This window comes from Xiphophorus couchianus, chromosome 5 (assembly GCF_001444195.1).
Source record: "Xiphophorus couchianus chromosome 5, X_couchianus-1.0, whole genome shotgun sequence".
Taxonomy (NCBI): Eukaryota; Metazoa; Chordata; class Actinopteri; order Cyprinodontiformes; family Poeciliidae; genus Xiphophorus; species Xiphophorus couchianus.
Genome location: NC_040232.1, coordinates 9,120,928 through 9,138,471, shown reverse-complemented (window position 1 = coordinate 9,138,471; position 17,544 = coordinate 9,120,928). Strand labels below are relative to the sequence as shown.

General features: G+C 37.1%; 1 protein-coding gene across 1 annotated transcript; it reads right to left on the bottom strand.

Annotated features, from left to right (window-relative positions):
- Nucleotides 1-1,550: 1,550 nt before the first annotated feature.
- On the bottom strand, nucleotides 1,551-16,985 carry srp68 (signal recognition particle 68). The gene is made up of 16 exons (XM_028018251.1): nucleotides 16,829-16,985; nucleotides 16,308-16,374; nucleotides 15,314-15,427; nucleotides 13,947-14,142; nucleotides 13,639-13,721; nucleotides 13,403-13,512; nucleotides 13,230-13,309; nucleotides 12,102-12,242; nucleotides 7,745-7,843; nucleotides 6,464-6,528; nucleotides 6,039-6,192; nucleotides 5,810-5,904; nucleotides 4,872-5,001; nucleotides 4,723-4,798; nucleotides 4,557-4,609; nucleotides 1,551-3,389 (listed from the first exon to the last, which is right to left on the bottom strand). The coding sequence occupies exons 1-16, from the start codon at nucleotides 16,911-16,913 to the stop codon at nucleotides 3,162-3,164; spliced, it is 1,776 nt and encodes a 591-aa protein (XP_027874052.1). The 5' UTR covers nucleotides 16,914-16,985; the 3' UTR covers nucleotides 1,551-3,161.
- Between the last annotated feature and the right edge of the window lie 559 nt (nucleotides 16,986-17,544).

Sequence of the window (17,544 nt, the reverse complement as noted above, 5' to 3'; positions counted from 1 at the left end):
TATCTTGCTGAAAAGTTACTTGTTAGTTAGTTTTGTGATAAGATATTTGCAATAAAAACTAAACCAAAATACTTGGTACGATTTAGTGTTTTTGCAGTGTAAAAATAGAAATAGATTAATGGTTCTTTAAAAGTTACCATATATTTCCCGTAGTAGATATTTATTAAAAATGTTTCAGTCTTCTTACCAAAGGTCATAACGTAACAGTTTCGTCTCTAAATGAGTTTATTCAGTATTATTCTGAAATGAGGGAAAAAACGTCTCTTTGGTTTGTAAAGGTTGCAGATATTAACTTTGCTATAAATGTAATGCATTCAGATAAAGGTTCATTTTTTTATTTTAATAATTCCTCACTGTGGTTGATAAAGTTGTAAAATGTATAAGAGAATAACTCAGCCTGACTCTGTTGACCTAAAAAGACCAGAAGAAGAAAATTAGCGCAGAAATCACAGAGATGATAAAGAACGCAACGTCTCAAAACTCCCAATCCTGATTGGAAAGGAGTTTAAAAAAAAAAAAAAACAGAAACAAATGTCACTTCAAAATGGCTGACGGGTTCCCAGAGCGCAACTAGTGTCAAATGTCTAGATAAAATATGATAGATTTCTGTAAACAATAAGTTGTGCAACAGGAACTAAAACTATGTGAATGAAAAATGTCATTTATATTCTCCTTAAAGACATTTCACACATTTCTGCTGTCAAACATGGCGGCTCTAAAGAGGAGAAAGGGCAGCTGGGTAAATACTCTGGATTTTGATGTGTGTCCTTGTTTCTGAGACGAGGTTAAAGGTAACAGTGTTGAGCAACATTTTTTTTAAGTGCAGGTACCAAATGTAAACCATAACACACACACACACACCCTGCTCAAGCATCCGCTCGTTCTCACACTCCCTGTATCCCAACAGAGGTTCATACCGAGACACACCTTCCTTCACAAATGCACTACTTATGAATTCAATCATCTAAACACCAAAGATACGACGTTGTGCAAAAGTCCTGAGTCTGAATTCTTTACAAGCTGCTTTGATGAGACTTTTTTTTTTGTTTTCCCAAACTTCCCTCAGGCTTGAAGTTTTGGACATTTTCTGCGTTTCTGTGTCGGTTCAATTCAGGCAATTCACCACACGCCGTCTCGGTGAACTGAACGAATCCAACCACACATTTAATCCAGTTGATCCTAGTTATCAAACAGTGGATGGAGTTCAGGTAATTATTTAAATTAGATTAAAAAACCCACCTGTTTAGGATTGTATTTGAAATGTCATCAATTACACATTTATTGATGGAACCTGACTTAATGTCGTGTTTTAATTGTTGATTCTATGTTGCTTTGTGTTTGATATGATGTAAAGCACTTTGAAATGCCTTGCTGCTGAAATGTGCTATACAAATAAAATTTGATTGATTGAAAAAGATTTAATCTAGGGAAACTCAACAGATTGAATTCATTGCTTTGTCTCATTGCCTGCGTTTCCATAACAAATGTGCGCAGAACCTTTTACACTCTTTATCAAGGAATAATGACATAAAAAAAAAAGAATCATAAAATTGATTTTGGTGCCAATATATTTTATTTCTGAGCCTGGAGAAAAAATGAAGACATTCCCATCATTATTTTCAGATGTTTCCAACAATCACCAAGACTCTTTACTGCAAAACCACAAAATCTAACCAGGGATGTTGGTCCAGTTTCTAGTGCAAATATCTTATTACACTGGAAATAAAACAAAACTAACTTGGAAGTAACTTTTCAGCAAGATATAGGAGTTTGTTTTAAGTCAATAACTCCTTAATTTTGATTAAGGAGAAAAACCACTAGATAATTTCCCTTGTGACATGAGTGAATTTATCTGCCAATGGAACCAGCACTTTTTCCTCAATATTAAGGAATTATTTACTTAAAACAAGCTCCTATTTCTTGCTGAAAAGTTACTTGTCAGTTTGTTTTTCTTATTTCAAGTGTAATACAATATTTGTACTAGAAACTAGACAGAAAACACTTGGCAAGATTTTGTGTTTTTGCACCGTTCCGAGCTACTGGAGGGGAGTCCATCTTACTTCTTCAACACAAACAATGAGAAGATAAAAGCATTTAAAAAAAGACCAGCAACACAGATTTATGAAGGTCATAAAAAAACTCATCTGCTAAGTTTATCACAAGGAAATCAGGTCCAGAAAGGAGCAGAGGAAGTCAGGAGGTTCGATTTGGAGGAAAAACTGCTCTTTACTACAAAAACAATGGGTAGCAACAGATGTTTGTAACAATGCTGAACTTCCAGACATGCTACTCATGTAGTAAAAACATTTATACTATGAGGCGTGGTGGTGTGATGATGGAAAGGCTGCTAAAACCTTCCTGATGGCTTAATGTCTGCTGAAGGTAAAACTCCAGCAGGAGCGTCGAAGCCCTGAAAGTATGATCAGGGTGATTCAGGCTGATCTGAAGTAAATTTATAACAATAACGAAACTTAGGAGTCTGCTGCATAAACCTAACCAGACCAGAAAGGTTTGAATTACAACAATCTGGGAAAATATCCAAATAAAATCAAAAAGCAGAGCTGAAATTTTCCTTTTAATAAATGGTAAAAATAGTTTTATCAATTAGCTCGCACTGTTCTCATATCACCAATATGAACGAACCGAAGTATGGAAATCAGAAGAGAGTTAAAAATGGAAAATACCCTTTCATATTTAATAACTCGATTCTGAACATATTCATTAAATATCTCCAATATAGGATTTATAGGTGATGTCTATAAATCTCCTGGTTCTGAATCATATTTCTTCATCTAACGGGTCCAATTTATCCAAGAGTAAACAGATAATCAGAGTTAAATGAATTGGCCAGTTTCAGATCTAAAATAACTCTTTTTAAGTTCCAGGTGTGAACACCAGTACATACTGGCTCTTCCATTAAAGAAACGATGGAAATGAAGGTCATTTTGAGAGTCACCTGTTGGATTTATGAATATTCAGACACTAATGTCTGGAACTATCCGGTCTATAGAATCCAGATGAACATGGGGTCATATTGCTACTTGAAGCTCGTCTATAATCTCAGTTTGAAGGTCGGATTCACTCTGCAGACTCCATCAATTTGGGAAAAATAGGCACGTTTTTTGATCAACCTGGAGCCCCGTCGCCTTCGGCTCTTCAGCTTAGCTGCCAAAGCCAAATATGCCCTTGATGTAGCCGGTCAGGCCGCCCTTGCCCTTCTGCTCCACCTTGTCATCCAGCGGTGGGAAGGCCACGTGGTTGAGGGCGAGGTCGAAGAACAGAGGCTTACACGGGATGGGCTGGAACTCCGGCGGGAACTGGACCAGGTTCGGATGCTTCCCGACCAGAGTCTTGTCCAGGTGGAAGTTGTCCAGGTGTTCACACAGAGGCTGAGGAAAACATTTATTTATTACTGCACATGAGAAGGAAGCTCTCAGACATCCATCACTACACGTAGACTTTGAGTGGACTCGGATCTGAACATCCAGAAACGCATAAAGACGATTACAAATTCAGTCTTCCATCACCTGCTTTAACTGAACTTTGGTCTGTTTGACTTGAAAGTCCGGTTTCTTTTGGGAGGTGTGAATGTGCAATCAAACCGATACAGATCAAAAATGTGAGCCGTGGTCCTGAGATCGCTCCAAAAGCAGGAAGAGAAGTGTAGCACAAGGCATTCTGGGTAAATACAACCAAAACAAACTCATGTCTGGTGCTAGCGGGAGAAATTACTCATGCTGAGCCGATTGAAGAGTATTTTTTAAATCTTACACCCAAGAAAAAACAGAAATCGTAACAACTGCTAAAATCTGACGCTACTCCATTTTTGTTTACATATTATAAAGAAGGAAGTCGACTTCTTCAGAGGTTTTTGTCTCGTTTCCCTCAGTGGTTCTTGGTGCAGCGCCACCACAGGTGAAAATGTACCAAATGTTCCCATTTTAGTCCCCAATCAAACCGAGTCTACAGGACTAAAATAACTTTGTTAGTTTATAAATAAATAAATGTCTTAGCACTAAAACACACTAAAGATCTGTCGCATCAACCTTCCACTCAGGTCTTCTGGTTCTAGTCTGCTCTGCAGCCTTTATGTTCATCTAATGTTAAAAAAAGAAAATCCAGAAAACTGCAGAACAGCTGAAACACCGAGTTCCTTTAAATCAAGGCTAAAAACCCAGCTGTTTAGAGCTGCTTTTGATTAATAATAACCTGAATATTGATTAATTCCAGTGTGAATTACAACTACTTTGCCACCGTTATGTTTTTTTCATGTAAAGTCTCTGAATCTCCTTGTTGCTGAAAGTTTACAGATAAACCTGACATATTTAATACTCACTGTAACAATACATGGTAACAAAAAGCTGTTGGTCTTATTGGAAACACATCCCAATTCTGAATATTTATAGGATTTATTACTAACAATTCAAATTTACTGGAAAGCCAAAACAGAAATAAAAATTAGACATGAGTGATAGGTTTTTATCAGGCACTGTAAAACTGTAATGTAGCACTTTTTATTTAAATGAAAGTCTGCAGTAAAATCTAACCAGTCTTACCGTGTTATCTTTCACCTGCTGCTGAGAGCTCTCTTCAGGTGCTTCATCAGTGTCTGAAACAAAATTACATTCCCTCAGGATTTGACATGAGAAACAAGAGGAAGGAATCTGTATAATCAACATAAAGCCATCTAGAAAAACGTGGTTTTCTAAAAGGAGTTCCCACCCAGAATGGCAGCAGCTTGCAGTGAGTATTTCTCAGCGCTGACCTCGGCGATGAGCTCCTGGACGTCAGGGAGATCCTGAAAACGTTCGGAAAGACGTTTTTACAGAGATCTCTAAAGAAAAAGAAAAAGATGCTGCTTATGAACAAACCTCGAGGCTGTTGTTGAGACTCTTGGACTTTGACTGGACCTCCTTGGCATATTTCAGGACTCTCTCATACAGGACCAGCGCCTCGCTCCACTTCTTCACCAGAACGTAAGACTGAGCAATGAAGAAGCACCTGAAGAAAAAGAGAGAGACATGAGTCCACTGTGACTACAGGAGATGATAGGAGCTCATTTAATATTAAATATGACTTTTTAAAAAATTAAATTAGACATTTTTAAGCAATCAATGCTATTAAAGCTGCAACTAAATTCTTTTATTAATTATTCTGACTATTAATTGGGCAACAACTGTAAAAATCTGCACTTTAACCAGACAATCTTGACCTTTCATTCAAGATTAGAAATTCAATAAAAAATTAAGTAAATAATTAGATTCCTTTATTTTTTAATAAATAATTTACTTTAGTGAACATTTGCTCATTTGTAGCACAGGATGCATCTGCAGCAAAAAACACTTCCAACATCACAACTTGGCATCAATACAGTTTGGGATTAATCTGTTGATTATTTTTTGATAAACTGATTGAAAAAGGTGCTTAATGAGAGTTTATTTTGCATTATTTAAACCAGATGAAGCTGAAACTGCCACTTGAAGAGTTTTGGGTAGAACAATTACAAAGTTTTCTTTTTTATTTTTTGACTTAATTGCTGCTCTGAGTGAGACATACTTTTTTTAATGGCCTTTTTGAGTCTTACACAAGTAACCAATTAATCAATAACTAAATCAGCTGATCATTTCAATAACTGATTCATCACAAACCATTGTTTCAGCTCTAAATGCTGTAAAACCTAAAAATGTTTGTAACTAATTAGATTTTGCAGGATTTAAGTTAAAATCTACAAAGCTTTTCCTACAGAAGATTGATTTTTTTAGAGATTATTCTAATAGAAATTTGAAGCAAAAACACTGTAAAAACTAACCTGTAGGCCTTGTAGACCAAAGTCTTGAGGGAAACTTCCTTCTGGAAAGTGTGGTCATCCTCCAGACCCTGCAGGGTGGAGAGCTCAGCCAGACTCTGCAGGCAGAGAGGGAGAGAGAGAGCAGATATCACAAGCGAGGACGACCAACACACCATGACACTAAACAACCAATGTGAACAGTCTGTCATATTTAAGGTGGAAACGTAATATTTCTGGTTTTGGTACCGACCTGCAGGACGATGTCGTAGAGTCGGATGAGGTCTTGTGGACGGGGGCCCCTCTTGTTCTCGTCGGCGCCGGTTTCCTTCAGTTTAGCCTGCAGAGTGTGGGCCATGCTCTCGTTTCTCTTCACCAGTGTGCACAGCTTGATGTAGGTCAGATAACTGGGGAAGAAGAGCAGCAGGGATATCAGGTGAAAATAAGGAGGAAAAATTAAAACCTGGCACAATCCTCCCAGGTGTTCCCAGGCTGGGCTCAGACTACACCGACGCCTTATGACGGGTTCGTCACTTAACATATCGACACAAACACTTCAACAAGCAAAACGGCTGCTGTACAGTGGGGATCTGAGGATTGTGTGAATGTTAATTTACATCTAACAAATCCATGAGTGAAGTGAGCATTTTGACTGAAGCACAAGCCTCTGGTTTTTACCTGTGCAGAAACTGAAGGTTGGACACTTTCCCACTTTCATTATCGGAGCTCCTCTCTCGCTGTTTCTAGAAACAGAAGAAGTATCGCTTTTGATTTTCTTCCACATTTATTTTCAACAACACACTTCAAACCAACTTCAGGCCCAAAATACATCAGTGCAAACATTTATTAAAGCAGATTCTCTCTGGGATTTCACTTCCAAAATACAACAAAAAAACTGGTATCTCTGCTGCACCAGGAGGATGCGATAAAGTTCAAAACATTAAAACATGAAACCTTCTTCAGCCACTTTCCTCTTAAATTACAGTCATACAGCACATCTCGATGCTCGCTTCAGATCATTTGCTGAAATTGTATTTTTTTTCGTTTGATTATGGTCGTTCATACTACCAATTAAATGCGCTGTTTCCTGAATAATGGACGGCGTCGATTATAGATCGATTTTAAGATAGTTGAGCAACACGAACTGAAAGTTTGGTCACCCCATCAGAAGATGAAGGAAGCCACAGCTCAGCTGAAAACAGAGGTGGGGATTTATCGCATCGTTTATCATTTTCACAATAAATTCTAGTTAAAGCTGTTTAAATCCTCCAAAACTGTCCATATGATCAGGATTGTTAGTTTTACTACTATTTCCCACTGTTTATTCAATAAGGATATCAATAAACATGAAAATAAGATTAAATCCAGTTACTTTGTGCATTTTAGAGATACAAATCACACTTCTCTATGTAACCGGTTTCCTAAAGAAACATTAACAAATGGTAACGTTTATGACTTGCAGTCAAACAGCTGCAGAAAAAAGTAAATAGTTTTTATCGCAATAGCACCACAAAATATTGTGATAAAACTTTAAGGCCATATTGAAAATGATCGGATACGTTTAATTTAGTGTCACATATTAAAGTAGCATGAGTCAGATTTTTTACAAGGTGAAAAGATTGGAACTGGTTGCCATGAAGTCAGATTTAGGCAAATAAAGAAATTAAAATAAAAGTAGGATTTGGGTCACATTTGCCTGCAGTGTGAATGTAGCCGTAACATTTTTTTATCGACATCTGAAGGAAAAAGTAGCAACAAATTTAGATGCAGATGAAAAAACACAGGAAAACCTCCACCACTGTGTTTTTAGGACATTACGTCTAAAGTATGTCTCTACCTACCTAATTACTTTTTAGTAACGTTTGAATATCCAAACCACTTTCTGAGTTTTTAACGATCTCCACTGTGTGTTGCTGGGCCTCAGTTTTTAGATTGGTAGGACCTCAGTGCGCCTCTTACCGCCTCGCTCTTCAGTTCCTCCCTCACGGCCTGGATGGTGTCTCTGCACTCGGCCAGCAGCGTCTCATACAGATGTTCTTTGGTCTCCTCGTTGACGGCCTGCGTAACAAAAAAACACCAGACATGCAGAGTTTTTCTCCAGGACAACAGAGCAAACTTCTCCAAAATGACACCAATTCATCTACAGAAATGGTTGGTTTAATTATATTTATTCATATTAAAGGACAAGTTGTTTGTAGAGTTGTAATTATATGAAGATTGCAACAATAGTAAAGGGAGGAATGTGACAGTGATAAACTTCAGGTATGTTGCCAGGCGGGCTCATCGTACATTCCTGCACATCGCTCATGTGCAGCTCATCGCAGCGTAGTTTCAGGGTTCAGAACAACAGAACTCTACTTCTTCCCATTGACAGACAATCTGAGAAACGCTCAAATATAAGAGGAAATGTGTGCCGTATTATTCTCATGTTCAAAGGCAAACGTATTTAATTGGAATCCAGTTACTGCAGTTACTCATGACGTTATTGCAAACAAAAACATATATTAAACGAGTAGCCATTTTGTACTTACAGTTTCTGTTAGAATTAAGAGTTTAAGTAGAAGCCTGGAAGTTACTGCGATAAAGGATAATATTGTTGTTTTTAGACTATTTCCAAGTACTATAATGGTAATGGAATAATAATGCAAGAACACATTTGCACATATCCATAAACTTTAAATTCTAATGAACATTTAACACTGGAACTGGAAAACATTTTAAATATCCAAAACAAATAAAATGAATTAAACCAAAATTAGCCTTCAAAATAAATGAGCTAGTTGAAACCAAAGCAGCAGATTGAAAAGTTTATCCAGTTTTTGGTAGAAAGAGAGAAAAGAGAAAAACAACAAATTATGCAAATGGAAATTATTGAGCTTGTTTTAATGTGTCATACGATTAATTGATTTGCTGCAACAGGCCTAAACGCCAGAAGTATAAAGAAACTCCTGTAAGCCCATTTAACAGAAGCAGAAGTTTTTAAGTGCAACACCAACATAAGTTGGGAATGAACCACTAAAGATCTTTAATAAAAAAATTAAAAAAAAAACAAAGGAATTGATGATGACCTATTTCCCCCCCACAATCCTGGAAGAATAAAGAAATTTTATAAAGTAGCTTTATAGCTACTTATAGGATTACAACATTTCACCAAATCCTGGTTGCTGTAAGGGTTTTGTTTTCGGTAAATAAAATTAATCTGAAGTTGCATTCATCTAATTTCAGAACCGTGTGAAAACCAGATATTTTAAAAAATAAAAGGTTCCTGCTCCTCATTAAAATTCGCTGAAACTCTTAGAAGGCTCAGAGTTTGGTCGACACATTTTTTTTTTGATTTTCATGGTTCTGAGGCCAAACAATCGAGAGGAAGCAACAGGTTAGAGGATTTCACTCGAACATTCCTGGATGAGTCAAAAGCTGCTTCAATCCACCCAGGATTGTGACGTTTCTTTGAGCTGCAGACTTTCACCAACACCCTGCCGAGGCCCAGCATGACCAGCTGAACCAGTTGGACGTCCTGTTCAGAGTCAGGGTTGGACACATAATCTGGTCAGAGATGGGAGAGGCCCTTCACTTCAGACTGATGCCTGAAGGCCTGACCTCATGTTCTCTGACCCTAAAGAGTTTATCAGCTGTTACCTACTGGGAAGCAACACCTCTGATATAACATTGTGATATAAAGTATAGATGTGTAAAATTAAAAAACGTAGAATGGTGATGATTAGAAAGCAGCTTCGGCTCACGTTTTTAGCTCAACATGATAGGTTTTAATGCTACAGGCGATTCCCAAAGACTCTTTTTAAGACTGAAATCTGTTGGGAAAATAAATCTGATGCATCTCCGTCCAGACATCTGCTGCTGGGAGTGGCTTTGTGAAATGCACAGAATGCAGCTGCATGAGACGCGACATGCCAGAGAGCTGAGTGGCGGCGGGTGTGACAGGTGAGCCGACAGGAAGGGCAGAAAGATGAGAGGAAGGAATGTTTGGCTGATCGGGCGGGTGATTCACAGCAGAGGACAGCGCCACGCACTGGTGGTATCAAGAACTGCGTATATTAAGGCCAGTAGTGCTCCAAACATTTTCAACATAGAACAGAATCCAAAAGTTTAAAATACTCAGAGAGATAAAATTGTTTTTACAACATAGAGTTGCACCGATTGCAGTTTTCTGGCCAATCTTTAAAAGGCCTGATCTGCCGATTCCGATTTTAGTCGGCACCATTTGTCGCGGACTTCTAGGTTCCAGAATCAAAAATGTCCAACGAAGGTCGTGGTAACAAGTGGTTTGAGTCTTGCACGCACTTCCAACTTCATCGTTTTAAAAAATGTATATGCTTTATTTCTTGTTAAAATGTAGACAAAATAATTACTAAAAATCTCTTACAACTTGGTTGAAAACATTCACCAAACAAAAGACCTCCACCAAACAGCCGGTGTGTTCTGAATGGAAGAGTCTAAACGTTACCAAAGTCATCTAAACAATTTCAAATATAAACATTTATTACAGATTTTGGTTTTGAAACAACTTAATTCTATTTTAACTGCCCAAAGAAAAAATAAATTGATAGAGATTAAATAAATGGCAGCAACATCCTTTTTTTCTGTTTGAAATGTTGCTAAATGTAGCAAGAAAGTCGCCGAGTTGGCAACAGTTTGGTTAACCGCAAATGTCCAGACGTGACCTGGTGGGCCGGTCCGTCGGTCGAACCTCCCCAACAGGACGGACAGCGGCTGATTTTTAAACTTTTGCTGAGGAAGATGAGATCAACTTCACATGCAAGTATCAGCTGATCACCGACGTCCCAAAACGAACAAAATCAGCGCCGATAAATTGGTGAACCCCAATGAAAAATAATTTTGTTGTTTTTTTTTAACTTTATATGCACAATATTAAATTAAGCACAGCATTATGGAGCTAAACTAATTCGCACATCAAATCCTGATCTGTGCATGTGTGAATTATGAGACTGTTTTAGCTCCATGTTTTATTAAACAAAAAGGCACTTTTTTGTTTAATAAGAAGTGGACAGTTTCTTTTTGTGCATTTACAAATTAAAGTTGTTTTGTTTTTACATGTTTGACCAAGCTTGTGAAGCTATTGGTGTATTTAAATGTGCTGTACTGGTGCAGAGTTGGCAAATAAATTTGTACTTCAGTACATTAATTTCTGTGTTTAAAAAAAAAAAAACAGGAGACACTTTGAGTGAATTCAGGTGTTTTTCTGTATCTGATCATATCGACTCTCACTAAACCTCAGATATCTGTATTGGTATCAGAAGTTAAAAAAGAAAATCAGTGCATCCCGTGTAGAAACGTCGAGACATAAAATTAACTAAACTTTGTCATTAATGAGCCACTCATTTGGTCACCTGCTGGATGACCTTACATGCCCTCTGCACAGACGATGAGCATGGACGCACCTAAAGGTCGTCAGTTCTAACATCTTCTTCCCCTTGTTATACTAACAAAAACAATAAAAAATACAAAAAAAAAAAAAAAAAAACTTTAAATGAATGCGTCTTTTCTACTCGCCAGAATTCGCTTTGAAGATTTTTATATTCTACGTAAAATGAGAGGAAGCAAAGGAAAGAAAAACGTCTCAAAGTGAGCCCCCTGCTGGTTATTTTGTGTAATAACCAGCAGAAAACATTCTTTTAAATATTGCTTCAACTAAATTTAGTTGCAGATTTTAGCAGTTTTAGTACAAATTAGTGATGCACCGATATGAAAGTTTGGGCCGATATTGATATCAGATATTAATATTGCTGTTATGGCCGATAAACCACATTATACGCATTTCTCTATTGTTTTAACACCTTTGAACAAAGACGGCAACAGCAAGATGGAAATAAATATCAGTTGTTAATATTGACAGTTTCATTTTTATTTAAGCCCATAAATAAAACTGGTGCCAGTACCAGCCGATACTGATATTGGTGCCCCTCCCCAATACCGGCACTAAAATGATAACTAAATGATCATTTTAGGAATATTTACTTTGAGGCATTACAAAACCTACTTTTTATTTATTTGTTGTCTTCAACAAGCATCACATGTTTTATTTTTATTCAAGTTTTTTAAATCTATAAAACCTAAACTGATGCTTTGTTGTTTTTCTCATATTCTGACGTTTAAAATGTTTCATCGTCTGCGACTGAGACACTGGATTTCCTTCTATAGCAGCAACTTTCTTCAGGACATTCAACCGGCAACATTAAGAACACCTGTTTGTTTTAAAGGGTGGTGTCTGTGTATTCAACGCTGAGGTCATCACGCTTTTAAGACGTGTTGCGTTTTCACGAGTGAGAAGGCTGACCTGAGCGATGGCGGCCTCGTTGTCCGCCAGACCCAGGAGGAATATCCGAGCCTTGTCGATCTTCACAGGAACGGACCGGCCTCGCCACTCCACCTCGCTCATCGTGGCCGCCTGCTTGGTTCTTGCTTGAGTGATCAGAGCCTGAGGGGAACAAAACACTCTGAATATAATACCATCTCTCTGATTAAAGGACTTTTTAAATGTCTAATGACTGAGCTCAACTCCCAAGACCTGCAGCTGGAGCTTCATCTGTAACATTGTCAAGGCAACTCTGTTTGTATAGACTGTGCTTTTTTTTAAAAAAAAAAACAGCCAACTTTACAAATCCGTTTTCTTCAGGACATACACCTTATTGTTTTCCCCTATTGTTGTGATCAAGCATAAAATATAGAGATAATTAAGCATTTACTGTGACCGCCCAAGACTTTGGAATAACTTGCCTCTAACTATCATTTAAATCTCAGCTAAAATCTCATCATCATCACTTATTTTCTTTGGCCAAAGTCTGATTATGTATGGAGACACTTAATTGATTAGCTTTAAATCTTAACTCTGTTTTATGTACTTTTTATTATTGTTTTATAGTTGTGGATGCAACTGAAGCATTTTGGTCAACAAATGTTTTTAAATGTGCTACATAAATAAGTTTGACATCAATATGGTTTTGATCCAACTAATCTGGGCCTATACAATAATATAATAAATCATTTCTAAGGGCTTTTGTAGCAAAAGAGCCAATACTTTGCGCGCTGCAGCTTCCTGTCTGAGATTTGTGATCTGCTTTGTGAATTGTGTCCAGAAAGCTGTTGCTAAGCAAAGAGCAGCTGAAACAACACTTATTAAATGTTATGATGTCCAAAGCAAACCTGTTTCTGAAATAAGCAAGCAAACTTATCCGCAGGATTTGTCTTTCTGTGATTAACCGGAACTTCACTGAAATATAAATTAAAGAGAAATAATATCAAATGAGAGTAAACATGTTAGAATGAGCTGCTCTGAATGAAAACATCAGCAGCAGCAACAAAACTTGAGTTTGATTACGACTATGAAGTTAGATGCATTTTCAGAAATATAAAGAAAAACATATGATGTCATGAATTTAAAGAAAAAAGCTTTATGCTGCATCACCTCCAGTTTTTCAGCCATCATGCCCCCTCCTCCACCGGTCAGCCTCATCTGCATCAGGTCATTGATGGCATTCTGGTCACCTGCAGGTTCATAGTGAAAAGCTCTTAGGAAATTCTCTCTACCGCTGAATTACAAGCCCACCTGCACTTGAGAATCTGTAGATAGTTAGTCACCTATGTTGTAAGCACAATAGCGGATGTTGGGTGATATCTCATCCACACGCTGGCGATACAGAACAGCCAGCTCCTCAGTGAAGGCGCTTTCCAGTTTCTCATAAATGGTCCTGGTAAACAACAGAGTACATTACTTTTACTCTTCTTCATACATTTGACATAAATCCAAGTGGTAACTAAACATGAACCCCTTTTTTCAGACAATGTACTGTAAGTAAAATTGGATTAAAACTTACTTGCACTTGTTGAAGGCCTCCATGGCAAGTTTCCACTCCTGCAGCTCAAAGTGAACCATCCCTGTCAGATACGCAGTGTAAGCCTGGAACAAATAGATCAGCAATGACTGGAAACTGTTTTATTCCTCTCCATTAACAAGTTTAGTAAAAAAGAAAGGTTCAATGGAACACAGGGAACTTTTAATTCAGAGACAAGTACAAGACACTTTTTATTTGGTAGCTCCAATCCTTTATTTTCAGCATTTATTCCACACCCTTTCATCATGAAAATGTTATGAAATGTTAGCAGGTTGTTGTCTTTAGCGTACCTGTGCTTCTAGTTTGGTCTTGGCGTCAACACGGTGGCTCTCACAGAGCTTCTCCAGCTTCTCGCTATGCTTGGCGGCTTTACGTAAACGAGCGAGCAGGTGGAACTTCTTCCTCGGCTCCGTGTTGGCCTCCTGCTTCAGCTGCATGGCGTAGCTCCACGCGCGCTCCGCCTCCATCAGAACGAGCAACAGATACCTGCAGGGACGAAGGGAAGCTTGATGAATGCTCTCATTTACCAATGGACATAAACTTTGCAAGAAAACAGCTAAAGTAGTTTGTTAAACTGTTGCAACTTCCAGGACCTTTTAATGTGACGCCATAGATGGTAGAGGATAAAATAAGGACTATTCAAAACAGCCAAATTTAAATCATTGTCAGTGGTTACATTAATCAGGGAATTTATTCTTGCTCAATTATTATGAATAACTCACCTGTCCATGGCGTTAACTGGCTGCATGTTGCAGTTTTGAGATAATATAATGAAAACCTAACCACTATATGTTCTATATCTACTTTTTTCATTCAGTCTTTTTTTAAAGAACTCTTGTACTCTAAAAAAAGAATGTGAAAAAATAAAAATAATTACACACGAAAACAAATTTAAAGTCCAGAAATAAACTGTTACTTGAAAATAATCATTTGTTTCATGGCAGAATTGTTCCAATTGCCATTTTTAAATTTCAATAGGTTTTCAACAATAACAGTAATAAGTTTAACCTATTATCGGTGTCATTTTTTTAAATTGGGTTTGATGCAAATCGAAGGTCAGAAATTCTGTATAATTTTCAACTTTTGCTACAACCGTAGTAAAAATTGCAAACGTGTCTATTTAATCAAAGAAGATGTATTTTTGCTAGATTTTATAATAACTTGATAAAACACATGATGCATTGTTGTTCTGTAGAACAATTTAAAGGGATGGTATTATTATTCTCCAGGCACATTGTGCTACAAAATGGCACGATTAAGAAACTGTTACTTTTAGCTGTTATTAAAAAAGATTTATATGTCAAACATAAATTAAATGAAATTGCTTTGTAACTGGCCTCGCTCTCTTTAATTGCTGTGTGGAAATAGACGCATTGTGAAAAAAGCATTAAGACACACCTGACTGGTTGCAACAGGAGATTCAATGATTTCTCAAACATGAATGAAAGAATCAAGGCAATACACCGGGTATGTTTTTGATGAGGGAACAACATTATGATATCATATACATCTAAAATAAAGTCAATTTTACAAATACCCCCTCTAAAGAACTGACTATAGTGTTATTTTCTTAAAAAATGACATTTAATGACCAAACGCTGCGACTAAATTAACTGGTGTTGCACCAGAGTCCAAGTTCACATCAGCCGTTGCCAACCTGCTGTCAGAAAGGATTTCCACTGTGATTTTCTTTCCAACAAACTTGTGTCTGTTTCCCATCTTGAAGCCAAGAGTCTTTCGGAGGCGGCGCAGCCTACGAGAGCAGTAGCCCCTGAGAAGAATAAAAAAAGGTATTTACACTGAAATAAAGTAAGATAAATATGTATTCACTCAATTTAGAGACAATACAGCAGATATATTCCATTTTCACATGTTGAATTCTCTTCAGTTAGCTCAATGTTTATATTGTACAGATTTCTAAGACAAAAACAAAACTTTTACTACAGTAGTCTATTAGAAGTGCTTCAAAGTGCAGTTATACTGCACAATACTTTTTATTTCAGTAATAACTAGTCAAAGTAATGCTAATCTTACTTAAGTTACATTAAGTTACTTCACTGAATGAGGATTAGTCATATTTTAGCCAAAAATGTGCCAGACACAGACTGTATACTTTAAAGTAGGACTCCTTTGTACACTAGATTTTTTTTTTTATCTGCAGTGCCTTTTGGAGATCAAATTAATACAGTAAACAGCATGTTGTCACTGGAACTATTTTACACTATTCTATTATTACATGCGTTCATTCCTTACTGTAGTACTGGGCTTAACAGCTTCATGCCGAGAAACTTCTGCCTGAATTTGATATTTTGTCTCTTTTACCTTGTAATTGTTCTTTAAAATATCAGACTTTGTACATAACCTTATATTTTGAGATTAAGATTTTAGTTTTTTTTTTTACAAATTAAAATAAAATGTTATGTTCACAGTTACTCAAAGTAGCCTTTTTTAACCAAATACTCCTACCAGAGTACAATTTTTAGCTTCTCTACCACCTCTGATTGTATTGAACCATCATATTTTACATCTGTATATTAATAGAGGCATGAATAGTTGTTTTCTAAGTTTATAAATGCAGTTTGAATAGAAACTGAGCTAAATGATGACCCTGAAGGCCAGTTTTTGCACCGGCATGTAATCTGGCTACTCACCTGTATCTTTGGTAGTCTCCGTGCCTGAGGCCATGCTGCTGCTGGGACTCCTTGATGATTTGGAGAACTGCGATTCAGCGTTAAGAGACAAACTTTACACATGTATATAAATGTAGCAATAGACAAATGTGACACTATCAAGTCTGAATGTGTGTGCAGCGTTGGCACCAGATGAATGAACCAACAGTGAGCCTAGAAAGCGCAGAGCTAATGAAACTTAAAAGATGGTACGTTTTTTTTCTTCCATATTTCAGCGTTACTTTTCTATGACAAGCTGTTTTTTTTTACAGGTAGACAAGATATCTGCTGCTTAAATAAATTATTCAAAGTTCTGCGATGTTAAAAACAAAACGTTTTCATGTCCACCATGGGTAGTCAAATGACACGTAGCCTAACCAAGCTAACCCTTTCAATTGCGTTACCAAGCAGCTAACGTTAGCTTAGCTTTGATGAACTAGAAACAGCTTCGCTCGTTAAAAAAATAACATCCCCGATGAGAAACGCCACAGTGTGAAGGATACTTTCCAAACCCAGTCCTCCTTGTATATTCTCTTTATTTTCTTCCGTAGGAGAGAGTTTAGCTTCGATCTGCCTGTCCGCGGTCATCTCTGCAAGCTAACAGCTAATCTGAATCACACACCAACAGCAGACCCACTAAGAGGCACGAGAAATGTGTTAATCTCGCGAGATTTGGAGAATAGCCTACCTTTAAAAAGCTATAAAAGCAAAAAGAAATTGTACTTTACTGACTAGCGCGACTTCAACATATTCAGATACATTCACTTGAGTAACGTTATAGTAAAAAAAAATAATACTTTTTTTCTTTTACTGTACTTTTTAATTTTACTTGAGTGTGAAGTTCGGATACTCTTAACTGTATAAAATTTCTGGATTCTCTACAAGCTGCGAGTAACTGAATAAAAAACAGCCTCGTTTCTTTCTGATCCCGTGCTTTAACACACCTGATGCAGGTGATTGTTACTAATAAAATTATTTATGATGTAAATTGGTAACGCTTCTTTTTCCTTAAAAAAATATTTTTAAAGAAAATGTTCATTTCACTCCACAATTGCGCACCTAGGTCGCATAAAATCCAAATAAAATACACTGAGTTTTGTAGTTGTAATGCTACAAAATGTGAAAAGTGTAGGAATACTTTGCAAGCAATGTATATCTAATGGAGAAAAGGCAGAGCTGATGGGATGTGAAGATGTATTTTCCACTTAATTTTGATTAA

Bases quoted from the DNA above. Each gene is read 5' to 3' on its own strand.
- srp68 (XM_028018251.1), bottom strand. From the start codon at position 16,913: ATGACCGCGGACAGGCAGATCGAAGCTAAACTCTCTCCTACGGAAGAA. The intron at 13,310-13,402 runs GTGACTAACTAT...ATGAACCTGCAG, and splicing joins CTATTGTGCTTACAACATAG to GTGACCAGAATGCCATCAAT. The intron at 4,799-4,871 runs GTTTGTTCATAA...GAACGTTTTCAG, and splicing joins GTCTCAACAACAGCCTCGAG to GATCTCCCTGACGTCCAGGA.